Genomic DNA, 22,972 nt, shown 5'->3' with positions numbered 1-22,972 from the left:
CACTACGTCACACATGCTAATTAAAAAATTATCCTCAGGTACAATTTCTGAGATGAGTTCTTCTCATGAAACTACTAATTGTCTCAACATATTTCTTAAGTTTTGCAGTATGCTGCTTATTATTGGTCTCATCACAGGATTCAGATTCGTTCCTCCCTTCCCCCCAAGTTAGCATACCTAGATTGGATTTATTGGACACTGAAGGTTTCTGTGCAATTGGGGGCCCATAGAGGCTTTCCCAATGCATTGCTATCCTACCGCCAACATTCTGAAGGGTTTACTCCTCCCTAAGGATGTCAGTAAAGGTTGAACCTCTCTAGACCAGAGCTCTCTGGTCTGGAAATATCCATCATCCAGCATGATTTTAGTTAGCCAGTCCACTTATCATGGGCAAGGCTGTTTCTGACCATCTCATAAATTTTGCTTACAGCTGCTGGTCCTACTTTTCAGTGTTCCATGCTGTTGTTTAGCTCTGATTTACCCAATTATCCTCTAATAGCCCACTCAGAAGTGGGAGTCTTGGTAATGCTAGTAGACAATACTGACCTCTCATGATCCAGAAAATTCTCTGGTTGTTAAAAGAAGATATTGGAAGTGGTTATTCTTCTGACGTAGACATCTGAACTAATGACTAGATCTAGACCGTTAATTAATTTCCTATAGTCCGTCAATCACATATACATAAGCAACCACTTTTGATCACTACCTACCTTTTATCAGTCTATTGGCCCTTTTCATTCATTCCCAATTTACACACATGCCTTGTAATTTATGCACCATAAACCAGTGGTCTCTTTCCAGTGATTAGCCCATATTTAAAAGCAGGTTAAAATACATAGGTCTTGTAAAACCAGGACATCATTTTTTTCCCTCAAAGTTGGACAGAGTAATTATTTATCTAATATTTGAAGTATTAAATTAAATAATTACAACTAAACTTGTCATAAAATAATTGTACAAAGTAAAATTTGTGAAGCTCTATTCTTCCCTTGTTATTATCTATTCATTTACTTGCTAATTTGCAAAAGCATTTTATCTATTATTGCAAATGAGTGAGTATCTACTCTACTTGATTTCTGCTTTTCAAAGTCTTTAATTTATTGATAAAAGGTTAGCTGTCTGTGTATGAATGTGCCCCAGATGTTAAGCAGTTCAGATGCCAGTTAACTGCATAGTACAAAAATGTAACTTTTTATATTTTATCAATGGAATTCAAATCTGGTTCCTGCAATCTACATAATATATGTGTACAAAAATATCTGTATGAATGTGTATGTTTCTAGCTGAATATATATTCAATTGGAAATTAAAAAAAAATATTAAGTTAGTTAGGATCTGGGAAATTTTAGACTTTCAGTGAATAACTCAATAAAATTTGAAATGGAAAAGAGATGATAGACTATTCAGCAATAAACATTAATGGGGAAAAAAGTCTTTAACAACAGTCAGAGAATATACTATATGGAGTGCATACAAAATCATATTTAGAATAAAAATATGTATTACAGCCTTCTGATATCTTACATGATGAACAGCTTGTCTTTCTATCAATTAGCTGAGCATTTTGGGAATTTAAGAGTATTTCTGAGTCTGCTGGTATCAAACTAATATTTTGCTAAAAACATAATTTAAGATCTTCATGGGGTAGCTGTCTATAACCGGAAAAACTTTAAAAAACAACAAATAGTCTAGTAGAACCTTAAAGACTAACAAAACATGTAAATGGTATCATGATCTCTCCTGGGATCAACACACTTCTTCAGATGACAGGAGTGTACTTTAAATTAAGTTACATTAAATTAAATTAAATGTAGTTTTAAGATGTTGACAGAGCGATCACCTAGACCAAAAGATCACAAATTTGATTTTATTTAAATACTGTCTTTCCATTATGAGAGTTTTATTCTTCAAACACTAGACAGTGTATTTGTTTGAAGAAGTCTATTTCTCTAAATTAAATGCCTGAAAAGTAAATGCTTAGAAATACTCCGTTGAATGTAAAGTTATGAAATGCAATTTATACTTGGAAAGCATATGGATTGTCAGAATGCTAGGAAACGTGGGTGAGGCTCTCTTTTCAGGTATTCTTTCCATTCTTTAGGGGGTTTTAATAAGGCATTTCATAACGTTTTAGTCGGAGGAAACTAATGACTTAGGGAAAGCAAAAATCTGATGTCATAGATTGAAAGTTTGCAAACTAACAGAGTACAAAGGATCATAAGTGGAATTTGAGCCTTTTTGAGGGCTGCAAGTAAGTTTTCACAGTGCCAGTATTGAACTTTTATCTAAACGATTCAGAAATGGGAATGAGATGTCTGGTGTTCAAATTTGCAGGTGATTACAGAACACAGATGAAAGGTAGTTAGATACTAAGGAGAATGTTGCCAAACAGTGAAGGGAATTAAGCTCTGTGGTTAATAAGTGCATCTGGAGAGAGAAATATTAGCAAAAGACACATTACATAATATATATTAATGGAAACCAAAGAGGGTAGAGGCTATAGTAATGGTATACAGTGGTTAGAAGGTAGAAGCTCAGTATGTGGGATCAGTAGCAAGAAAGGCTAATAAGGTACTGTGGTGTATAAATGGGGATTAGGTATAAATCAAGAGAGATAATAGTTCTACTCTGTAAAGCTCTTATAAAACTACACTTGGAATACTGTGTCCAGTACTGGGTTTTGAATTTTTAAAAAAAGTGATTCAGATTCTTGGGAAGGTACACAAGAAGTCAACATATGGGGATTAGTAGGTCTGTTTTGTGGCAACAGATTTTAAGAGTGGAACATGGTTAGCCTTTAAAAAAGGAAGAGTGAGAGGAGTTGATTAGAGTAAGTATGTAAAGGGCTTCTATTGACTGAGACCTTGGGGATAGACCTGTATAGATTACAAAAGGATGGCATAATGAGAGGTCTCACTCTGAATTTGCTCAAGGATAAGTTTGAGGGAGAGGGGAAGAGAGATACTGTTTCAGCAGTATGTACCACTGTGAGAAATGGCTGAAACAAGCATGACTGACAAAATTTAAGACAAACACAGATGTTTATTTGTGGGTGGAGGGTTGATTTTAATAGACTTAGAACTGTCCCGTACTCCTCAAGAGTAATGGCAATGGTAAAGGTCCTAGTGATTTCAACAGGATTAGGATTGCACCATAAGGCCTGGTCTATACTACATAGGAAGGTTGAAGTAAAATGTGCAACTCCAGCTATGTAAATTACTTAGTTGTAGTCAACATATCGTAAATCCCTATCCATACAGCAAGAGGATGATGGGAGCAAATGCTCCCATCGGCTTTCCTTATGCCTCACGAGGAGTAGGAGTACCAGCATAGACTGGAGCACCCTTTGTTTTTGATCTAATGGGTCTATACTACAGCTGCTAAATTGAACCCCAAAAGATCCACTGTGACAGCACTGATCTTCTGTGTAGTGTTGACGTGCTCTAACTGTATTATTGATGTTCTTGCTGTAAAGTAGGCTTCTTTTTTCTCTACTGGACTCTGCAACTTGACTGTTGCTTTTCTAGACATTTTTTCCTAAGTAATTGAAGATATTTATCAGCAGATATATGGAAATCCAAAATTTGAACCCAACAGGAAAGGTACTTTCAGACAGACAAGTGTAGCAAGACAAAAAAATCCAATATCATAGACAAGAATTGCAGCAAATAGTTGGCTGTTAATAACACTGTGCATATATAATACATACTGCATGCTCTGGGAGCAATGAGCTCTTTCATGTGTTATGCCTATAATTTTGTCTAAAGTGATCCATGATCTAGGACATGTAAGAAAATATAATTGAAAAATTGTTTCCTAACAAGAAATAGTGATTTTCAGTCAGCAGTACCTTTTATTTTCCACATATTAATGTTTCCCTTTACCTAATGCCTTTCTTAAAATATTTCTGGAAGCACCAAATATTTCCATAACTGATGCTTCAGCACAAGAAAATGAGAAGGAACTTATTGTTAGGAGCTGGCATTTAAAAATGAATACATCAACATTCACTACTAGTTAGTAACATCAAAAATGCCACACTCTCCCTTTTTCCTTAGCAGGTGAAATAACTGTGTGGAATCTCTGGGCAAATGTGGACTTCTTAATGGTGGCCACTGTATTCCTAGAAAATGTACCACCTATTCTGTAGCCCAGAATTCCATCGCTCCTATCTCCAAAGATCTGATGGGGGGGGGGAGCAGTTTAATTTGGCTATTTGGGTTATTTTCACATATGAATATGGTGGTGATCACTAAACAGAAATAATGGAAAAGGTTAATTTCATTCTCTTATTCTTGTGGTATACCATGGTTAGTGGGACTGAGACACATGAACTCTATTTAAAACTGACCCGTGACCATAGGAACTTATGTTTAAGATGGGATATTGGGTTTCTTTTCCCTCTTCCCTTAGGACAGGGATGAGTTAATTCTGGTCTGCAGGCCAGATCCAGTGCACAGGGTTAGTCCCTGGCAGTCCCCAATTCCATGTTTACCTGCACCTCCACAGGTATTGAGAATCACAGCTCTTGTTGGACGTGAATGCCATTTGCTGGCATCCTGGTCCACGATGCTTCCTGCCACTTGCATTGGCCGTGAACAGCGATTCGTTGCCAACCAGAGCTGTTGATATCTGCGGAGGTGCAGGTAAACAGAGCGGCGGCAGCCCACCAGGGGCTAATCTTGTAGGCTGCCTTTTTTATTGCCCACCCCTGCCTTTAGATGTAGGTAAGATTTGTTCTACATTGCTCATTTTCTGTAAACTAGTATTTTTCCAATCTGAAAAAAATGAGTTTTATGAGTTTGTAGGATAGAACATATAATCAATATATGTTTCACCCTGCATATAGGAAATACTTTTATTAAATTGGAGTTGGAGAGTGTGTAGTGTCTAGAGCACTGGACTGGAACTCAGGAGACCTAGATTCTATTTTCAGCTCTTCCAGTGGCTTCATGGTGGCCTTGGCCAAGTCACTTCTCCCCAGGTGCCTTAGTTTCCACTGCAGAACATGCCACTGCAATGGTACATTCTAAAGTGATGAGAGATTTCCTGATGACTGAGTAGGCATTTTTATTATCAACTTCAACAGGAGTCTTGTCTGTTTTTAAGATGTGGGATCTGCCCCTAAAATCCTAACAATTTTAAATAATGACATGTATAATATCAGTTTTTTGAAGATATATAACTTGGTGTTTCTTTGCTTCTTTATTTTTTAGATGAGCTTTCAAATTCATCAGAAACCAGATTGTCTTTAGAAGATCTCTTCAAAAAAGAGTTCATAATTCATAATCCAGAAGCCAAATGGATTAATGGTAGGTGCATAATTGGTTTGAATGCAGATAGATACATTTTTATCATAACTAGAGATGCTGTCATTAGTAAAGCTGTGAGAAAATCATAAAGAAAGACTGGTTCATTAGAAGTTTTGTCATGTTTGCAGTGTGTTACTAATTTTTAATATAGGCTCTATATAAATATCTAGTAACTTAGGTATTAAATGCCTAGGCACTACATATGGGGTTTGATCTAAATAACCTGTGATTTGCAAGGCATTTTAATTGTATCAGCAGTTTCATATCATTTGTGTGAACCTTTACCAATATTCCAGAACTCTCTTAAAACTGAACTTTGTGAACTCACAAGAAAACCAGGTTATTGAAAGAACAGGTTTATTCAGCTCTGAACATCAGGTTTCACAAATAGTTATGACACACAACACATTTCAGGTTGAATGTGAGGAAATGTCTGTACATGGAGTCCTGTTTAAATGCTTTGAGAAATGTTTATACTGTTCTAAAAATAATATGTGGTGTTACTTGTGTCACCTGAAAAGGCATTTAAGTCCTCTCATTGAAATCCTTATTATGATTTTCTTGATCAGATACAATGTTTCACATTCTTTCTGCTAGCAAGAAGTTTTCAAATAACATCCTTTCTTTCTTTGTGTCATCATAATTGTGTAGCATTCAAGGTGTTATAATCAGAGGAATAAAAATAGATTTGGTGTAAAATACTGTATTTGAAGAAGAGTTATGAGACTAGGAAATCTTATGTGATTATAAGTTAAGTGTAATCTTGAATGGTTTATCCTTCACATTTTAAGATAAGGTATTTAAAGATTCCAAAGCTATCTTTCATGAAGGAATCAGCAAGAATTAGAAGCACTGATTGGCTGGTAAAAGGGCACTAATAAACTTAAACTTGACAACTTTCTCTGGAGACTGAGGTGGGATTGCCCCTCCCAAGTGAAAGTTCGTAGTGTGTTTTGCTTCTGAGAAGGAAATAGACAGGGAAGGTGGACTCATTCACAAAGTGAAGCATTCAGAGAATCTCCTCTTTTGAGGGACCAACACTTGTCCTTGTTCTGCCTTCCCCAGGCCCTTCCATTTATGGGAGGTTGGCCTACACAATAGCACTAAACTGGAACTACTGTATTCATGGGAATTCCTAGTGCATTTAGCTCTGAATAGGTGCACAAAAGAGAAGATGGAGTCTTGCATTGTCTCACCCTCCATCCTACTTTGCCATGTTCGTTCAATTCCAATTACCTTACTCTATGATGAAATTAATCTCCTCTATAAAATATTGATTACACTCTTTTCCTGTGAATGAGATTGAATAACTCTCGTTCACGGCAAACACATGTTTTGAGCAGCCAGCACATGACTGCAGCTAATTGAGGAAAAATGTGTTTTGGGTGAAAATTATGTTTCATTGAACCATAGATACAGAGAATACTCATGATACAAATAGTGCAGCAGTAACATAACATAACCGGGACAGTGAAGTCTATCTTCAAAAAGTGCTCATGATACCAGCAAAAATCAATGGCCTAATGGAGACAGGGTATTCTCTCCTTGTGCTTTCACAAGTAATCACATGTGCATGTAAATACAAAATTGATTTTGCATGTGGACTTTGTCATCCTCTGTTAACCAAAATTACACTGGTAACAGAATTAGCCTTTAAATTGTTTCTTTACTTACTGGAGGTGATCCTTGGTACAAGTTTCATTGTCAGTACAATTCCCTTGTTAGTGAACAAATATTAAATATTTCTTGTCTAATTATCTTACTAGGACTTAATGTGTACAGTGTAGCTCTGATATATGAAAATAATCGTTTATTTCTAAAACCAAGGGTAACCTAAGGTTCTAAAGTGGCATGGATTGAGTTTGAGTTCTATTAAATAATATTTGTATAAATGCAGGCTTGTGCATTGTCAGTTTGGTTTCATTCCTCTAGTAGTCCATATTCAGGAATATCTCCCCTTGACTGCACTGGTGTTTCACTGAAGGAAAGATTAAAATAATAAATGCTTGCTTAACATGCAGGCTTCTTCAGAGAAAACTCTTGCTCTGGAAGTGGGACTGATCTTAAAGCATACTTAATGAAAGTTAATTGATGGAATAATCAGAAAATGCAGGTATCATGGATAAAAATGCAAACAAAATCAGAATCTGATTTTGGTTGCATGGGCATGGGGGAGGGTGGCTTTCTTTACTTATTGAGTAGGTTCGTACAAGAGGTTGTCTAAAAAAAATATGGGTATAGTTGCTAGGTTTAATTGATTATTTTTTGTTAGCATATATCAGAAGCACCAATGATTCTTTGGATAGACTCTTCTGTTTTCTATATTATTTTTAGTAACTAAAATTAATATATTTCAAATGCAGAACAAGAGGGAGACCTAATTAGCGACTTCTCTTTCTCCTTTTGTTTTTTAAAAGACATATTCTTCATCCAAGTGTTGATCTCCTCACATTTTAACACTCAAGTGATGGATATACATGGTCAATGAGATGTACTTCTAGGTGTCACAGTGTATTGTTGCAGTGAGGCTTTTATTCTCTCTCAAAAATTGAAGAGAATGGAAGGCAGGATAATTTTGTGTTATTGGTGAAGGGTTTGGAGGAAGAGGAGAAGTTGCTCATCACTATTCCTGAGGACCTCTTGAGGAAAATGATTGTACACACTGTAGTGTCAAACAATTTAAGGCTAGATCTTGTGCCTAGATCCATTTTAAATAACCTGATTATAGTGGTATGGCAGTTAGGATTTCATCACAGCTTCTGTTTAATGGTTGATATTTGTACGTCCTCTAAAATCAGCATGCTTAGGCAAGTCCTTTCAAATGTGGTAGGCCTCCAAAAGGGCTTGCACAGGGGAAAAGGCACAAATTGAGGGCAATTTGAGCTAGGGGTCATGGAGATGTAAGTCCAGAAAAAATATCAATTTTTCAACAATTTTCTAGGTGGATGTTTTGGTGCAGAGCTAGAGATCAAACTATTGATGTGATGCAGGTCAAAATGGTCTTAGTTGTATTACCCAAGGTAGTGCATGCCATCCACTAAATTTTTGAAGGAACTCAAATGGAGTATTGGATCTAAAAAATGTATTTTTTTATGGTGTTCATGCATCAATATCGGTGGGACAGGAACAGCAAGAGGATTTCTGTTCTTACCATATCATATGCTTGAAACTCAGCTCTTTCTGAAGTGCACCAAAATCTAAAGAGTTGCTCTACAGACTTGTGCCTCTGGAGTGTCTGAGCCACGTTCACTGTCTCCTGTGTGCATGCCAGGATTTGGAGAGCCTTTGCCAATTATAAAGGTTGGGCCTTATCTCTGATCAGGTGAGCTGGGTTTGAGGATGGGAGCAGGCAGCCAGGGCCCAACAAGGAAAGTCCTGCTGCTTTGGTTAGTCTTTAAAGTGCTACATTGTCCTGCATTTTGCTTCAGCTACCCCAGACTAACACGGCTGCATTTCTATCACTGCTGCTTTGGGTGAGGAACTTTTAGAAATGACATTTGTCATGCACATCATAGGCTCTAAAGCACTGAGGAGAAGAATGGGAACATATGCTTTAAGCATGTCTACTCTTAAAAAAGCTATCTGGGCAGTGCTGCAGCGGTGCTGCCATCATGTTTCAGTGTAGACAGTACTTATGCCAAGGGGAGAGGATCTCCTGCCAGTATAGGAAATCCACTTCCCTGAAAGGCAGCAACAAGTTCAACAAATTTTTTTTTAACTACATCACTTAGGGGTGTGGATTTTTCACACTGCTGAGCTACATAACTGGTTTGACCTAATTTTCTAATGGAGAGCTGCTCATTAATTAATTAAATGTTTAACATGCCTTAGACCCTTTGTTTAAGGTCATACTACTCTCCAAAGGGAATTTTAATTTGGTGAGGACATTTGCACCATTCAGGAGCTTTTCCCTTCATCCTCCTGCTATCCTTCCTGTTTAAAGGGCTGGTCTACACTTAAAACTTACGTTGTCATAGCTACATTTGTCAGGGCTGTGTAAAGTCCACTCCCCTATGCCGAACTAACTTCTCCCTACCTGCTGCCTCCTGGGGAGGTGTATCTGTGCCTGTGGGAGAACCCCTCATGCTGGCGTTGGTAGTGTCTGGGCTAAAGCAGTATTGTGTTGCAACTTTGCTGCTGTAGCATTTTAAGTGGAGCTATACAGTCCTAGATTCCTGATGTGGTCTTTCGATGGGTCTCTAATGTCATGCCTGGCTTTCTTTGGATAATCCCTGGTCAGAACAGTTCTTGGCCACTGGCCAAAAAATGCTTCCCTCTCTTTGGCTCTGTTCCTAGAGGCAGCCGGAGGCAGGGGTGTTGCTCCTTCACTGTCTCAGTCCTTCCTGCCTCTCCTTCTTTCCTTGAGTTTTTATAGCAGGCTGTATTTCCCCTTACTGGTTGCATCTGTGTGACTAGCAATTGTGGTAGCTACATGTGAATATGGTCAAGCTGTTTGCCTATGGGCAGGAGCTGACTTTCCTCTCCCTTCTGTCTCTGTTTAGTATCAGCTTTATCGGCCCCATATCTCTAAAATCCATTTACTTGATGACTTTTCTTGAAATGTGCTATGTCTCATGAGAGTTCAGAGTAGGGTTGGTGAACTAGAATTGGGGTCACTTAAGCCAGAGCTTCCAGAGAGATTAGTCCTGAACAAAATACCTGTTTTTTCCCCCAAAAAAGTTTGAGTGCTTCATTTTGTTTTTGTTTTTAGTGGCACAAAGCTAGGGATCAAACTATTGCTGTGGTGTGGGTCAAAATAGTCTGAGATACTGGTGAATTTTTATCCAATATATTGCATGGCATCTACTGACTTTTCAAGAATCCAAATTGTAAATGGTATTAAGGTTCATGTTCACTTCTTCGCTCATATGGATATCTGGATGGATTACAGTGTTCATGGAACAGTAAAGAATAAACCATGACAATATCTGTGCAGTCACTTTATGATTCCAGGGTAATTTAAGCAAATGTGCTGATGCTGTCGCATCTGGTGAAGATCTTGTCAGTTCCACTTTTAGTCCAAACTTTGTACACCTGTAAACAAAAATTGAATAACTCATGTTGCTTGCTACAATTTGCCACTATTATAATATAAAGTGTATCTTTATATATTATGGGGGTGTTTATAGTGAACACAACAGAATAGTGAGTAGCTGGTCTAACCAATTTTTTTTCTTATATTGGGTGGGAAGGAACTCCTTTCAGGGGACTTTGTCTGCGTGTATAGGGAGGGACAAATGAAGCTCTTCCTTTTGCACACACCAATGTTCGTGTTTAAAAGAATGTTTTGTACCATTTTGTAATCTCAGTTCTTTCAAACACCTTCACACATTCTCATAACACAAACATATCTATATCATGCATGTGGATTAGTATAAGTATATTGCACTTTGAGTTTGTACAATTAATTCCCATTGGCTATTGCCAAATACAGGGGAACAAGAAGGAATCTGGCAGTGCAATCTTTATGTTATCATTTTTATTCTGTGCATGAAAGTGAATTGCTTGTAAAAGGAAGAGAAGAGCTGGTATTCTTCAGCACCTGTGGGATTGGCAGAACAAAGGTATATGAGTTAATGGGATCTATTGTTGAAATAGAGCAAAGTTAAGATTGCATGGACAAACTTAACTTTGCAGAAGCAAAACTCACACTTCTATAAACCAACAAATGCAAAGACACAACACGCCACCAAAGAACCTTATCTATATGTAATGTTTTGACACTGAATATGTGTTAAGTCCAGGAGGATCCTGTGTTTCCAATGCAAGAATTAAAAACAAAGTAGATGGATAAGCAGGATAAGGAATGGTACTCTTTGTCCTGCTTGCCAGCTGAGGGGAACAAATAAAAACTAATATTTTATCTTGTAAACGTATTGTTTATTTTAATCTGTTCATGTTACGCATGTGTTTATATTTATTTTAAAAGGTTTTCAGTTTAATTTAAAAGTAAGACTGAGAAAACATTGCTTTGATTTCTTTCTTTTCAGCTGAGATTTATTAACTAGTTTGACACAAATTTGTAAAGAGCCAATTAAAGATCTATCCACCATCAGCCTACACAACATAATTGCTTATTATTCACAATGCTTTTAATGCTAATAGCAATAGCTAAATAACTATGTATATTCTTCTATTTTTGTTCTGTTCCACACCTGTTGGTTAGTAAATACTCAGGATACCTCAGTAGAATTCCTAGAAGTGAGTAATGAGCTCATAGCTCGCTGTACAGATATTGTAAAATTCTTGACCAGACATGCCATGATTTCTCCCCTAGAATTCAAGTCCAATGGTTCAGTACTGTGACAAAGGTTCTACTCAAATTTGATGGGCCCTGCACTTTCAGGCAGATTTGCTTGCCTCAGAGGCTCACAGCAGCCCTCAATTTAGGCACCACATCCTAGGGCATTAACTTGCTGTTTGTTGAGTTACTCTCATCATTGGCCAGCATAAGGTATAAAAGAAAAGCTCAACTCCACAGTCTTGATAGACCCCTCTAATGATACAAGGCTATATAGAACCCATTCTTTTCTCCAGCCAGTCTTTTCCCCAACTGAAAATGGGGACGTGAGTGGTGGGGGCAACTCGATCCCACCCTCTTCTCTGGGTTCCAGTCCAGAACCCTGTATTAGCAGTGGCCTATAAAAATCTTCAACACCAGCTGCAAGACAGCTAAAAAAAACCTCTGGCCTACTTCCCCACACCTTCCCCATCACTATCCTCATCTCAGGTTCTCCCTCCTACTATCTGCTGGTATTGCACCTTAGATTCTCTGCAATGCTTCCTCTTGTCCTCTCAGCTCCTTGCAGGCCAGCTAATTGCAGAGAAGCTCTTTTTATAACCAGTTTCAACTGATTCTTGAATTGGCCCTAATTGTTCTAACGAGTCTTGGCTCACTTGACTCTGTAAGCCTACTTAATTAGCTCCAGGGACTTAATTGCCCTTATTGATTGATTCTGGCAAGTTCTCACTGGTTCTGGACTAGCCCCGCCAGTTTACCCCGGGAACAATGATTTACCCAGTCTGAAGCTAATATGCCTCCCTTCCTTTACTCTCTTGTTTCCTTCTGGCCTGACCCTGTCACAGTACATAACCAAAAACATTTTTGGTTATGTAATGTGACAGGGTCAGGCCAGAGGGATACAAGACAGTAACGGAAGAGAGGTATATTTAGATTTTTTTTCTAAAAACAATCCCATAGTATGTTATTAAACAGGTAATATAAATTGCAAATCCTATGTCTATGCTATATTTAAAGTCATGGTAATTGCAAATCAAAACAATCAATGATGTCTGAACAAGCATGTGGGTCCAAGAGGAACAGAAGTTGTCAAGAATACTTTGAAGATACTAAATAAATGTGAATTTCTCTCTTAGCATTATTGATTTTCAGTTTTTAATAAAAAATGAAAATTTGAAGTGTTGACAGCAGACTTAAATCTGGCAGCAGATCACCACCGGAGAAATTGAGATGAAATGGCAAAGAACTAGCCTGGTTAACATTATTCTAAGTTAATTAATATACATACAGTACAGGAATGTGAGTACCAAGGTGATTTTTAAACCCTTGGCAGCCCTGGTTTTTAGATAGTATTTGAAATGAGAGCATCAATGGAACACACAAAGATATTATTCAATTAGTAGTTTACATTTAGCAATATCTCCTCATTTAATATTTTTACATTTACTTTTGGAGGCTTCCTCTTACATATGTAAAATTTTACTTTCACAGAATTATTTTATCTTTCATTAGATATTTGTATTAAAAAAACTTTTCCTGTGCAGGATGTTCTGTTTCATATGACAAATGCACACATTTACAGACCTATCCGTGGGCAAACCTTGACTCCATAGATTCAGGATTCCATAGATTCAGTGGTATCTTTCTGCCAGTGAAGTACTTTCAGAGTTTGTGAAGGATACAATCTGTGTGTGGAGGACAGTCAGACAGGGAGGAGATGGGCAGCTGTTGCCTTCATCCTTCAGTCCTCTACCTGTGCTTGAATAGCTTCATAGCCTTTGTTCTCCCAGACTCATTTTGATTTCCCCAGCAGAATTCCCACTTGTGTTCTCTTCAAGGAAATGCAGGTTTGAACCATTTTTTATGCCATAGGAAGTGTGCAATCTAATCCCTGGCTAGCGTGATTATCACTGCTTGTGATGAAGCACCTGCCCCACTCTGGGCCCTAAGGGGCAATAGAGCCCTTGGGAGACAGTGGAGGAGCCAACCTATCAGAGGAGGGGCTGGACGGAGTGGCCAGTCAAGGCTGGGCTTGCCCATATAAGAATGGCTGCAGAGCAAAACAGGTTCAGTCACTCCCTGAAGTTTGACGAGGGAGGAGGACTGGCTGCCTTGCAGGCTGAAGGCAGACAGCACCCTGGCCAGAGAAGTGCTGTCAGGAGAAATCTGGATTGCTAAAGGGAGCTCCTGCAGGCTGAGCCCTGAAGTAAGACCAAAGGGGATGCTGGGGCTGCAAGAATGTGGCTCAGGGAAATCTACTTAGGAACGGAATGAAGGAAGTGATGGCCAACTACAGGGTTCTGGGGCCAAGATCAGGAACAGCAGGCAGGTCCAAGTCCCTTTTGCCCCCCAGGAGTCAGACAATGGGATAAATTGCCACCGAGGGAAGTGGCTGGACCACTGTACTGCAGTGCATTCCTCTGTAAGGGGGGGAAGCGCAGAGTAAGGCACAGCGGGAGGGCTGCATCATGAAGGGGATGCCGAACCCCTGGAGCAGAAGTGACGGTACTGAGATGCCAACAGAAGAGGAGAGAACTACCTAGGAGAGCTGATCTCAGAGGGTGTGTCTAGACTACATGGCTCCGTTGATGGAGCCATGTAGATGAGTTTACTTGGCAAAGGGAAATGAAGTGGTGATTTAAATAATCGCAGCTGCATTTACGTCAAAATGGCTGTCGCACTGTGCCGAACAGCTGTTTGTCGGCAGAGCACAGTAGTCTAGACGGGGATCTGCCGACCCCAGAACCCTTCGTCAGCAGATCCTTTATGCCTCATGAAACAAGGCTTACAGGATCTGCCGACGAAGGGTTCTGGGGTCGGCAGTTCCTCGTCTAGACTGCCGCGCTGTGCCGACAAACAGCTGTTCGGCACAGCGCGACAGCCATTTTGACGTAAATGAAGCGGCAATTATTTAAATCGCCGCTTCATTTCCTTTTGCCGAGTAAACTCATCTACATGGCTCCGTTGATGGAGCCATGTAGTCCAGACACACCCAGAGATGTCCACAGAATTCTGCTATAGTGAGCTGCACCCCATCACACTACTCAATACTTCAACCCCGCTCTTTGAGCTTTGCTGTAAGCATGACAGTACTTTTCCCTCCCGTACTAATGCATGGCTATAAAGAGCCATGAGTTGCATGCTTAAAAGTTGGTCTCTGATAATTTCTGCTGAGACCAGCTACATTACGTCCCATTGCTACATTGATAATGGTACCAGTATTTATGATCATTAACATGCATTAAATACTGCTATGTATTCAGCTGTTGTATTCAGAGCCATTAACTTGTCTCATCATTGTATTTTGTAAATGGCTTCTTAAAGCACATATTTTGAAATAGCTGTTCCTTTGCTGATTTTCTTTCTACACAAACAAAAGATTCCAATGGGGTGACCTTTGATGTATAAAGGAAGAAATAGATCATACAGTTCTTGCATGCCCTCTTTAAAATTTACTTTCCCATTGAATCCCTGTCTACTGCATCAACTTATTTCCATTTCTACAGGGGCTGATCCAAAAGATAATGAGGAATGGGGCAAGGCCAATAGAATAGAACATCAATTAAGAAAAATAAAGTCATCCTCTCCATCTCCTAGAAGATCAAACTACATTTCAGTAGTACAGTCAAAATAAGATAAGTTCTCAAGAATTATTCCAACCAAGTCCTTTTTTAAAACTAATGTTCTTATTGATTTTAGATTTATTCCACAACCTAAAGCATTAAGAATTAACAAATTGATCAATACCCTTACACTTCTGCCTGGGGAAATATTTTGTAAGCATCTGTCATATGATGCATTGTTTCTAAAATAGGATGACAAGGATAGCAAAATGGCTTATGGTCTCCACATTTTTTGTGTGCGCGCATGCAAGAGTTAAGTACAGTCACTCTAAACATGAACCTCTAGATACCTCAATAAATCTCATTTATTTATATTGGTTAACACGAAGGTCTTTTGAACACAGTGAACATACTCAGGCTAGTTTCTGGTTACCATAGCAATATCCCTGAAAAATGGGGACTTTCATTTTTATAGAATTAATTTTTTGTCTCAGAAAACAACCTTTAATTTCAACTGTTACGCTGGATATGCTTCATGATTACTGTTAAACATGCTCCTTGGGAAAGCATTATTTCATTTATGGGCAAATCTGTACCAAGTAGGGAGAATTGAATAGTGTGTGGAATAATTTTCACATAGAAGCTTCAGAGGACACAGAGCTGACTCCATAGATGTGTGTGCATCATTCTCATTCTGAACCCAGCCTCCAAGTAGTACTAAGTCCCAAATGTGTATAATAAATATGTGTATGTCTATGCATCAAACTTGTCCATACTTGAATTATTAGCTGTGTTCAAAATGTTAACTAACATGATTCCATATTATACTACATTTTCCATCACAAATGTTTGTTCCAGTTCATGCACATTTGTTCTGCATCCTGTTAACATGAATAACAATAAACTTTGATGTCTGTTCCCCAAGAGAATTTACATTAGTCTTAGTTACCACATACTGCTAATTAAAACACGTTAAAACATAACTTAAAATTTAAGTGTAGATGTATACACACATAAGGTATATATTTATATTCTTGTATTTTAGGGAATGAACTGAGTCTTTATCTCTGTTCATCAGCTATTAGTTTGCCTCACAGAGGAGTGTGTGTATTGGTGTAGATGATGCTCAGCTGTTGCTGCTGTATAAAGCAGCAGTTTTGGGACAGGAGTGGCTTCTCTCGCTCTGCTTTCCTAACAGGGCAAGTTTCTTCCTAACCCTAGCTGCTTAAAAGTTGGCTTACAATTAGAAGCATGGACTGTTATATTTATATTCCTTCCAAAAACTGTTTCCTCCTCTTAGTCCTTGCAAGTGTTATTCTGGATCTTCTTGTTATACTGTAAATTCTAGGTATAACTTGTAACATCTGCCAATGTCTTTGCCTCAATGACATCTCGGGGCAGAGAATTCCACAGGCTAACTACTTTGTTCGGAAAAAGGTGATTCCTCTTGTTGGCAAATCTACTGCCTTTCAGTTTCATTGCATGTTCCTTTATTTTTCTATTATGAAAAAACGTGGTTTGTAAAGTATATTGTATCTTCTCTCTACTGCTCAAACATACACCACTTTCATGGGTTCATAATATATTACATCTAAACTTATTCACCTGTTGTTTTTTTTCTATTTTTTGTTCTGATCCATTAAGTGTGGCTTCTCCTTTTTGTTACTTTTCCTGGATATCATTTGCCATTCATCATTCTATATCCCCAGTCTATTTAGGTTTTTCTGAAAGGTATTCCTTTCCTTAGATGTTTGAACTGATTTTTCTATTCAGGGTGTCATCAGGAAACATAGGCATCTAGCAATGTGTGCCAGCCTCAAGGTCATTCTTCATGATACTTAAATAACCTTGCTACTTACCTCCCTCCATGTAGCTGGGAAGGATTCCTAGTTTTGCTTTGTTCATAAAAGGCTATTCAGCTCATACATCCAGCATTCATCTCTTGATACAAAAGCACTGCTCAGCGTATCATTTCCAGTCATTTGGGTTTCCAACATGTACACGACAGTGCCAAATATCCTTGGGCATGTGGAACAGTAGAGGGGAAAGGAAGGGACAGATACATGATTTCAGTTATACCCTGGCTCTCTCTGCAGATGTTTCACTGTTACCTAAGGTAAAATGGGAGAGATGAGAGAAGGTACCTTGCAATGGGGTGGGAAGAGAGAGAGGAGAATGTTCTTTTACATTAGGTAGTGAGAAATGGTTTTATGATGTTCAGCATTACAAGAGCTTTAAACAGAAAATATAATTATAATTAATTCGTTTGTTGTTAATCTCCAGAGAAGCAGCACAAACCAAGTAACAAAGCAAAAATACAATAAACAGGAAGGGAAGAAAAAGTGCAATCCAGGGAAACTAGAGAGAGAAAAAGACAGAACAGACATGAAGAGAAAGTAATGGTGGCAATCTGCCATGCTCCAGGATCAGTGTCTTTCTTGGGTACTGATACCACAATTCATACTTTCATCACTATCCTTCTGTAGCTTCCGGTCACATCTCAGACAAAGGCATTTACAGGTCGGGATAACTTTCACCTGAGTCTCCTTCTTTGGGGACTCTCTGGGGCAATTGCCATACTGGTATTCGAGCCTGTGAGGACCAGAAAGGTGTTTACTCCTTCTGGGAATGGTTACACTGCATTCCCCTTTTGAGAGAGGAATGCAAATGCAGCCGAGTGAAATTGCAAATGAAGTGCGAATTTGAATTTCCCATGCTTCATTTCCATAATCGCATCTGGCCGCTTCTTTGAAATACACTATTTCGAGAGAAAAAATGCTGTGTAGACGCGGTTATTTTGAGAAAACCCTTCTTTCGAAATAACCCTTACTCTGAGGTTTAACGGTTATTTCGAAAGAAGGGTTTTTTCTTGAACTAACCGTGTCTACACAGCATTTTTTAATCTCGAAATAGGGTATTTCAAAAAAGCGGCTGGACAGGATTATGCAAAGTAAGCATGGGAAATTCAAATCCGTGCTTCGTTTGCAGTTTTGTTCGGCTGTATTTGCATTCCTCTCTCGAAAGAGGAATGCAGTGTAGACATGTCCTCTGTGATTAGCTTGCTGGCCACAGGATATTAAACCTGAAGCCATAATGCTTCTAGGGATTCTTATGGGGATGTTACAGCATAGTCATTCTTCCTACCTAAGGCTGTGGTTCAAAAGCATGATTCAGCAGTAATTTGGGAATGCATGAAGTGCAACAAGAACAAAACAATGATGTAAATTTAGATGATTACTTTTTTGACTGTCTGATTATAATTACATTTTTAATTTACCAATTGAAAAGTTGAGTGTAGCCTACATACTGACTTTACAAGGTGGTGTCATTGAAATGAACAAAAAACAACTGATAGGTGCGCTTTTCCAATTTGACAACGTTTCCAGGCAATTTGTTGGAAATTTTTGCCAACTAGTAGTCATTACAACAACTATGCATCTTTGCCAAATAAATAAGCATAGATTGATTTTCATCCATTATTGAGACTGTGCAAAACTCATAGTGAGATAATTAAATTGTGAGAACTTTGTTAAAATAAAACATGCAACTGGGAAAAACAGTTGAGCTTTGGCCTGAGTTGAACCTTTGGCCTTTTATGCCAAGTGCACTTGATTTTAATTTTATTAGTATTGGTATTATTTTCTGTTTTAGTTTTTGGGTTTTTGGTGACCCACAACAGGAAAAAATAATCTTTTTTATTTAAAGAATTCCAGCTGTGTGTGTTGATGAGCTAAGGTAAAATCATATTTGACTTGTATTATAAAGGAAAATTATAAAATGTGTCTAAAACATTAAAACAGCAGCCTACTCTGCAGGTTACTACACCCTTCCAGCACTGGCAACTTAGATTGCTAAGTCAAGCCAAAATTTCATTACTCTTGTTTTGAAGTCCAAAATGTGCTCACACTGATATTTTATCATTTGTAAATTAAAAACAAATACCATATATGTTCATGGTTATAAAACATACTAGAAAGACAACCTGAGCATCAAGAACCGTGGTGCGCAACCTGAGGACTGCAGACCCCATGGAGGACCCTTCCCGCATCCAGTGCACTGAAGCACTGGAGCCCTGTACTTCCTACCCCTCCCCCTTTACCCTCCCAGCACTCTCAGAGGAGGTGCAGATTGCCTAGGTTCCAGTTCTGAGGGGGAGGGGGACAAGTGGAGTCAGAGAATTAATCAGGCATTTCACATGCTTCAGTAGTGCTGGGAAGGTGGAGGAGAGGGAGGGGAAGATACGTGTGGGGTTCTGATGTCCCAGTGCACAAAAGGCACATGGAGGAGGGAACAGAGAGGGCGGCCGTGGGGCGCAGGTGGAACCCCAGTGGGGCCTCGTGTTGCTGTAGCTTACTGAGATGAAAGAGGGACACTCATGCAGTCCATGTACTGTTTGTGGTTCCCTGTCCATGATCAAGAACTTTGCATATGGTCTCTGAGGCTACCTCTATACTGCAGGCGTCTTGCGCAGGAAGCTTTTTGCAGAAGAGATCTTCTGCAAAAACTTCTTATGCTAGAGCGCATTCACACTGCAAAAGCAGATCGGAAAAGCGATGCGTGGATGCTCTCTCACAAGAAATCTCTGATTGCCATTAACACCTGTGCTTGTTCTGATAGGCTGTTTTTGCACAAAAAAGCCCTGCTTCCCATCCACACGTACCTTTTTGCCTAATAACTCTCTGCAAAAAGAAGTTATTCCTCGTAGAAAGAGGATTACCAATACTGCAAAAAACCCTCTCTTCTGTCAATTCACTGTAAATTTTCTTGCACAAAAATACGCTTGAGGTGTGGAAACTCCGTGAGTATTTGCACAGAAACGACTGTTTTGCGCAAACACTCTGCAGTGTAGTTGTAGAGTGAGTGTCAAACTCTCTTTTGCTGTAGGAGAAGTATAAGGTAAAAAGAGGGAAGGAATGAGCATCAATTTAATATAAAATCAAGATGAGAGCAACATTAATCAAGAAACCAAAAGGCATGAAGAGAATACATTCTTTAAGGTTCTATACACTAATGCTGGGGCTGAGCAACTAACAAAAGGAATTAGAATTGTTCATTTATGAGCATAAATTCAGTTTAGTTGATATTACAGAAACCTGGTGGGATGATTCACATGATTGGAATGTTAAAAATCAATGGTAATAGCCTATGTAAGGAGGATCAAGCAGGGAGTAAAAAGGGAAGAGGAATGATGTGCTATGTCAAAAATGGAATTACCTGTTTCCGGGTCACTGACAACTCAGGAAATGATTGGGATGCTTATGGATCAATGTCCTAACAGATAAAACACAAGATGGAAATATTAGTTGGCTTCTGTTACAGACCACCAAATCACACATGAAATAGGATAACTAGTACTCATTAAGCATCTCTCTGTAATGTTTTGGATACAAACACAGATGATCATGGGAGTCTTCAGTTTGATGACATGCTTCCCAGGCTAAAGCAGACTTCGAATGTCTAAGTATTATAAATTACAATTTTATAACACAAAAAGAATTGCACCCTATAAGATACACTCTGTATTGGGTCTTAGAGGACAGATAAAGAGGAATTGATCACAGAACTGGGAAAACATGGTAGTTTAGGTTTAGGTGATTATGACTTGATTACCTTTTTAATATGTAAAAAGAATTAAATCCAATAGTTATATTTGATAGTTTAAAAGGACCAACTTCACGAAGATGAAAATAACAAAGCCAAATCATCTGTGATGAAGGATTTAAAACAAAATTTCTAAATGATTATTTGAATTGTTTAAAAATACTTTAGTAGATGCCCAAAAAGTTAGCCTCATAGACAAGAAACAAGGAAATATTGGTTATGAAATTGATGTGGTTTGATGAGAATTAAAAGCAGCTATAAAAATAAATATTTTATAGAAATATAACCAAGGACAGAAAGGAGAAAACAGTGGTAATAAATATACATAAGAAATTATGGATTGTAGGAAATTGATAAAGGAAGCAGATCTTGCCATTTCCTTCTATGTCCAGGGGAGTTAAGAAACATGAGTTTGAGTATATGAAGAACAAAAATAATCCTAACAATTGTATTGGGCCATTAATCAATGAAAATAGTAGAGTTGACAATAGTATAGAATAGGCAGAAATATTAGTAAAGTTTTCTGTTCTGTATTCAGGAGAAGAAAAAACTGGTAGTCATATCATATGATGCTTACACTCTTTCCATTCCACTAGTATCTGAGGGGGATGTTAAACAGCCGCTACAGTTAGACATTTTTAAATAACTAGGTTTGCATAACCTGCAACCAAGAGTTTAAAAAAATTGGCAATATTTGCTGGATCATTAATGTTTTGCAATTAGTCTTGGAATACAAAAAAGTTCCAGAACACAGTTAAAAGTGGATATACCAATATTTTAAAAGGTAATTGGGATGCCCTGGGTAATTATAGGCTTGTTAGTTTTAAGCAAGATAATAACATGTCTGAAATGAGAAATGACTAAAATTAATTAAAGGAAAGTAATGTAATTAATGCTAATCAACAAGGATCTGTGACAAATAGATCATGCAAACTAACTTAAGATGAGTTTTTGATGACATCATAACTTTGATAAAGATAATATTTTTAATCTTTGTTGCAGTGTTGTTACGGTCATGTTATTCTTGGGATCTTAGATGGAGAAGGTGGCTTAGGAAATACCAGAGCACTTCTGGAGTTTGAAAGCTTATCTCTTTCATCCATAGAAGTTGCTTTAGTAAAAGGTATTGGCTCACACACCTTCTCTCTAAAACTAATTGTATTTCTGTAATTTACTTAGACACAACATTTTTTATTTTAAAAATCTATAAATAAATGCACATATTGAATGGATGAAAAGTTGGCAGATTGGTCTCAATATGTATTGGTAAATCATCATTGAGCAAGTGTATCTCCAAGGGACCCAGAGGGATCAGTTCTTGGATCTACATTATTTAACATTGCTATAAGTGACTTAGAGAAGAAAACATAAAATCATCACTGATAACATTTGTAAAATACACCAAAATTGTGGGAGTTGTACATAATAAAGGGCACGTGTCACTTAGTGTTGGAAATAATCCAGGACACTCTGGATGCAGGTGAAAACAAGCGGAGGATTTATTATACACCAGCTGATGGAGTGACACGCAGGGGTTACGCTGGTGAACACTGGTTAATTAAAACAATACAATAGGTTATATAGTCAGCAGGTGGACGGAGGAAAAATGATTTGATAGGTCTAGCAGCAAGACGAAATGAGCACATAAGCCAATAGAACTACTAAAGATTATATAATAGCTCCACCCATTGCAAAGTAACAACTTATTAATTAATATACAGGTAGTTATTGTTCAAATGCCAAAACATGTCAGCAAAATAGTAATAACATTTTAGTCTGCATAGATGATGATGTTTCTATAGCAGGCGGGTATGGCCTTGAGTTGGTGCAGCGCTTGGTTCTCAGGCTCATTATCTAGGAGTGAAGCAAGACAGTTAAGCACATTTTATGAATGTTATCTTAAGCAAAATGTGTTACGTTACCAACTGGGGTCCTGTCCAAGTGTTTTAGAATGTGGTTGCTATGGTGCCCAGGGTCATCTTACTGTCTGCAGCTCTTATCCTGACTGTGGTGTTCCCAGGCCTAATCCCAGGATGGAGTCATGCTGTTTAGGGGCCTATTAGTACATCCAGGCTGCCTCAGTTTACCCTACACTTAGTAAGATAGGCATAAGCAACTAGTGTGCATTTTGGTATGGCTTAATATAAGTGTACACATTTAGGAATAGGCTGACTATACATTCTGTTTTGGCCAGGACAGTCATTTTTTAAAAATCTGACAGGGGGTTGCTGAGGAGCTTTCAGATAGGAGCAAAT

At 38.3% G+C, this 22,972-nt stretch overlaps 1 protein-coding gene across 2 annotated transcripts in view; it reads left to right on the top strand.

The window, feature by feature from the left end:
• DPP10 (dipeptidyl peptidase like 10) overlaps window positions 1–22,972 on the top strand; it is a 468,324-nt gene that overhangs the window by 123,169 nt on the left and 322,183 nt on the right. For both annotated transcript variants that reach the window (XM_075933252.2, XM_075933251.2), the window contains one exon: window positions 5,217–5,312. In XM_075933252.2, coding sequence (XP_075789367.1) covers window positions 5,217–5,312 — 96 coding nt within the window. The remainder of the gene's footprint in view (window positions 1–5,216; window positions 5,313–22,972) is intronic.

Source organism: Pelodiscus sinensis, chromosome 7 (assembly GCF_052426305.1).
Source record: "Pelodiscus sinensis isolate ZL-2025 chromosome 7, ASM5242630v1, whole genome shotgun sequence".
Lineage (NCBI taxonomy): Eukaryota > Metazoa > Chordata > Testudines > Trionychidae > Pelodiscus > Pelodiscus sinensis.
This window is presented reverse-complemented; position numbering and strand designations above follow the sequence as displayed.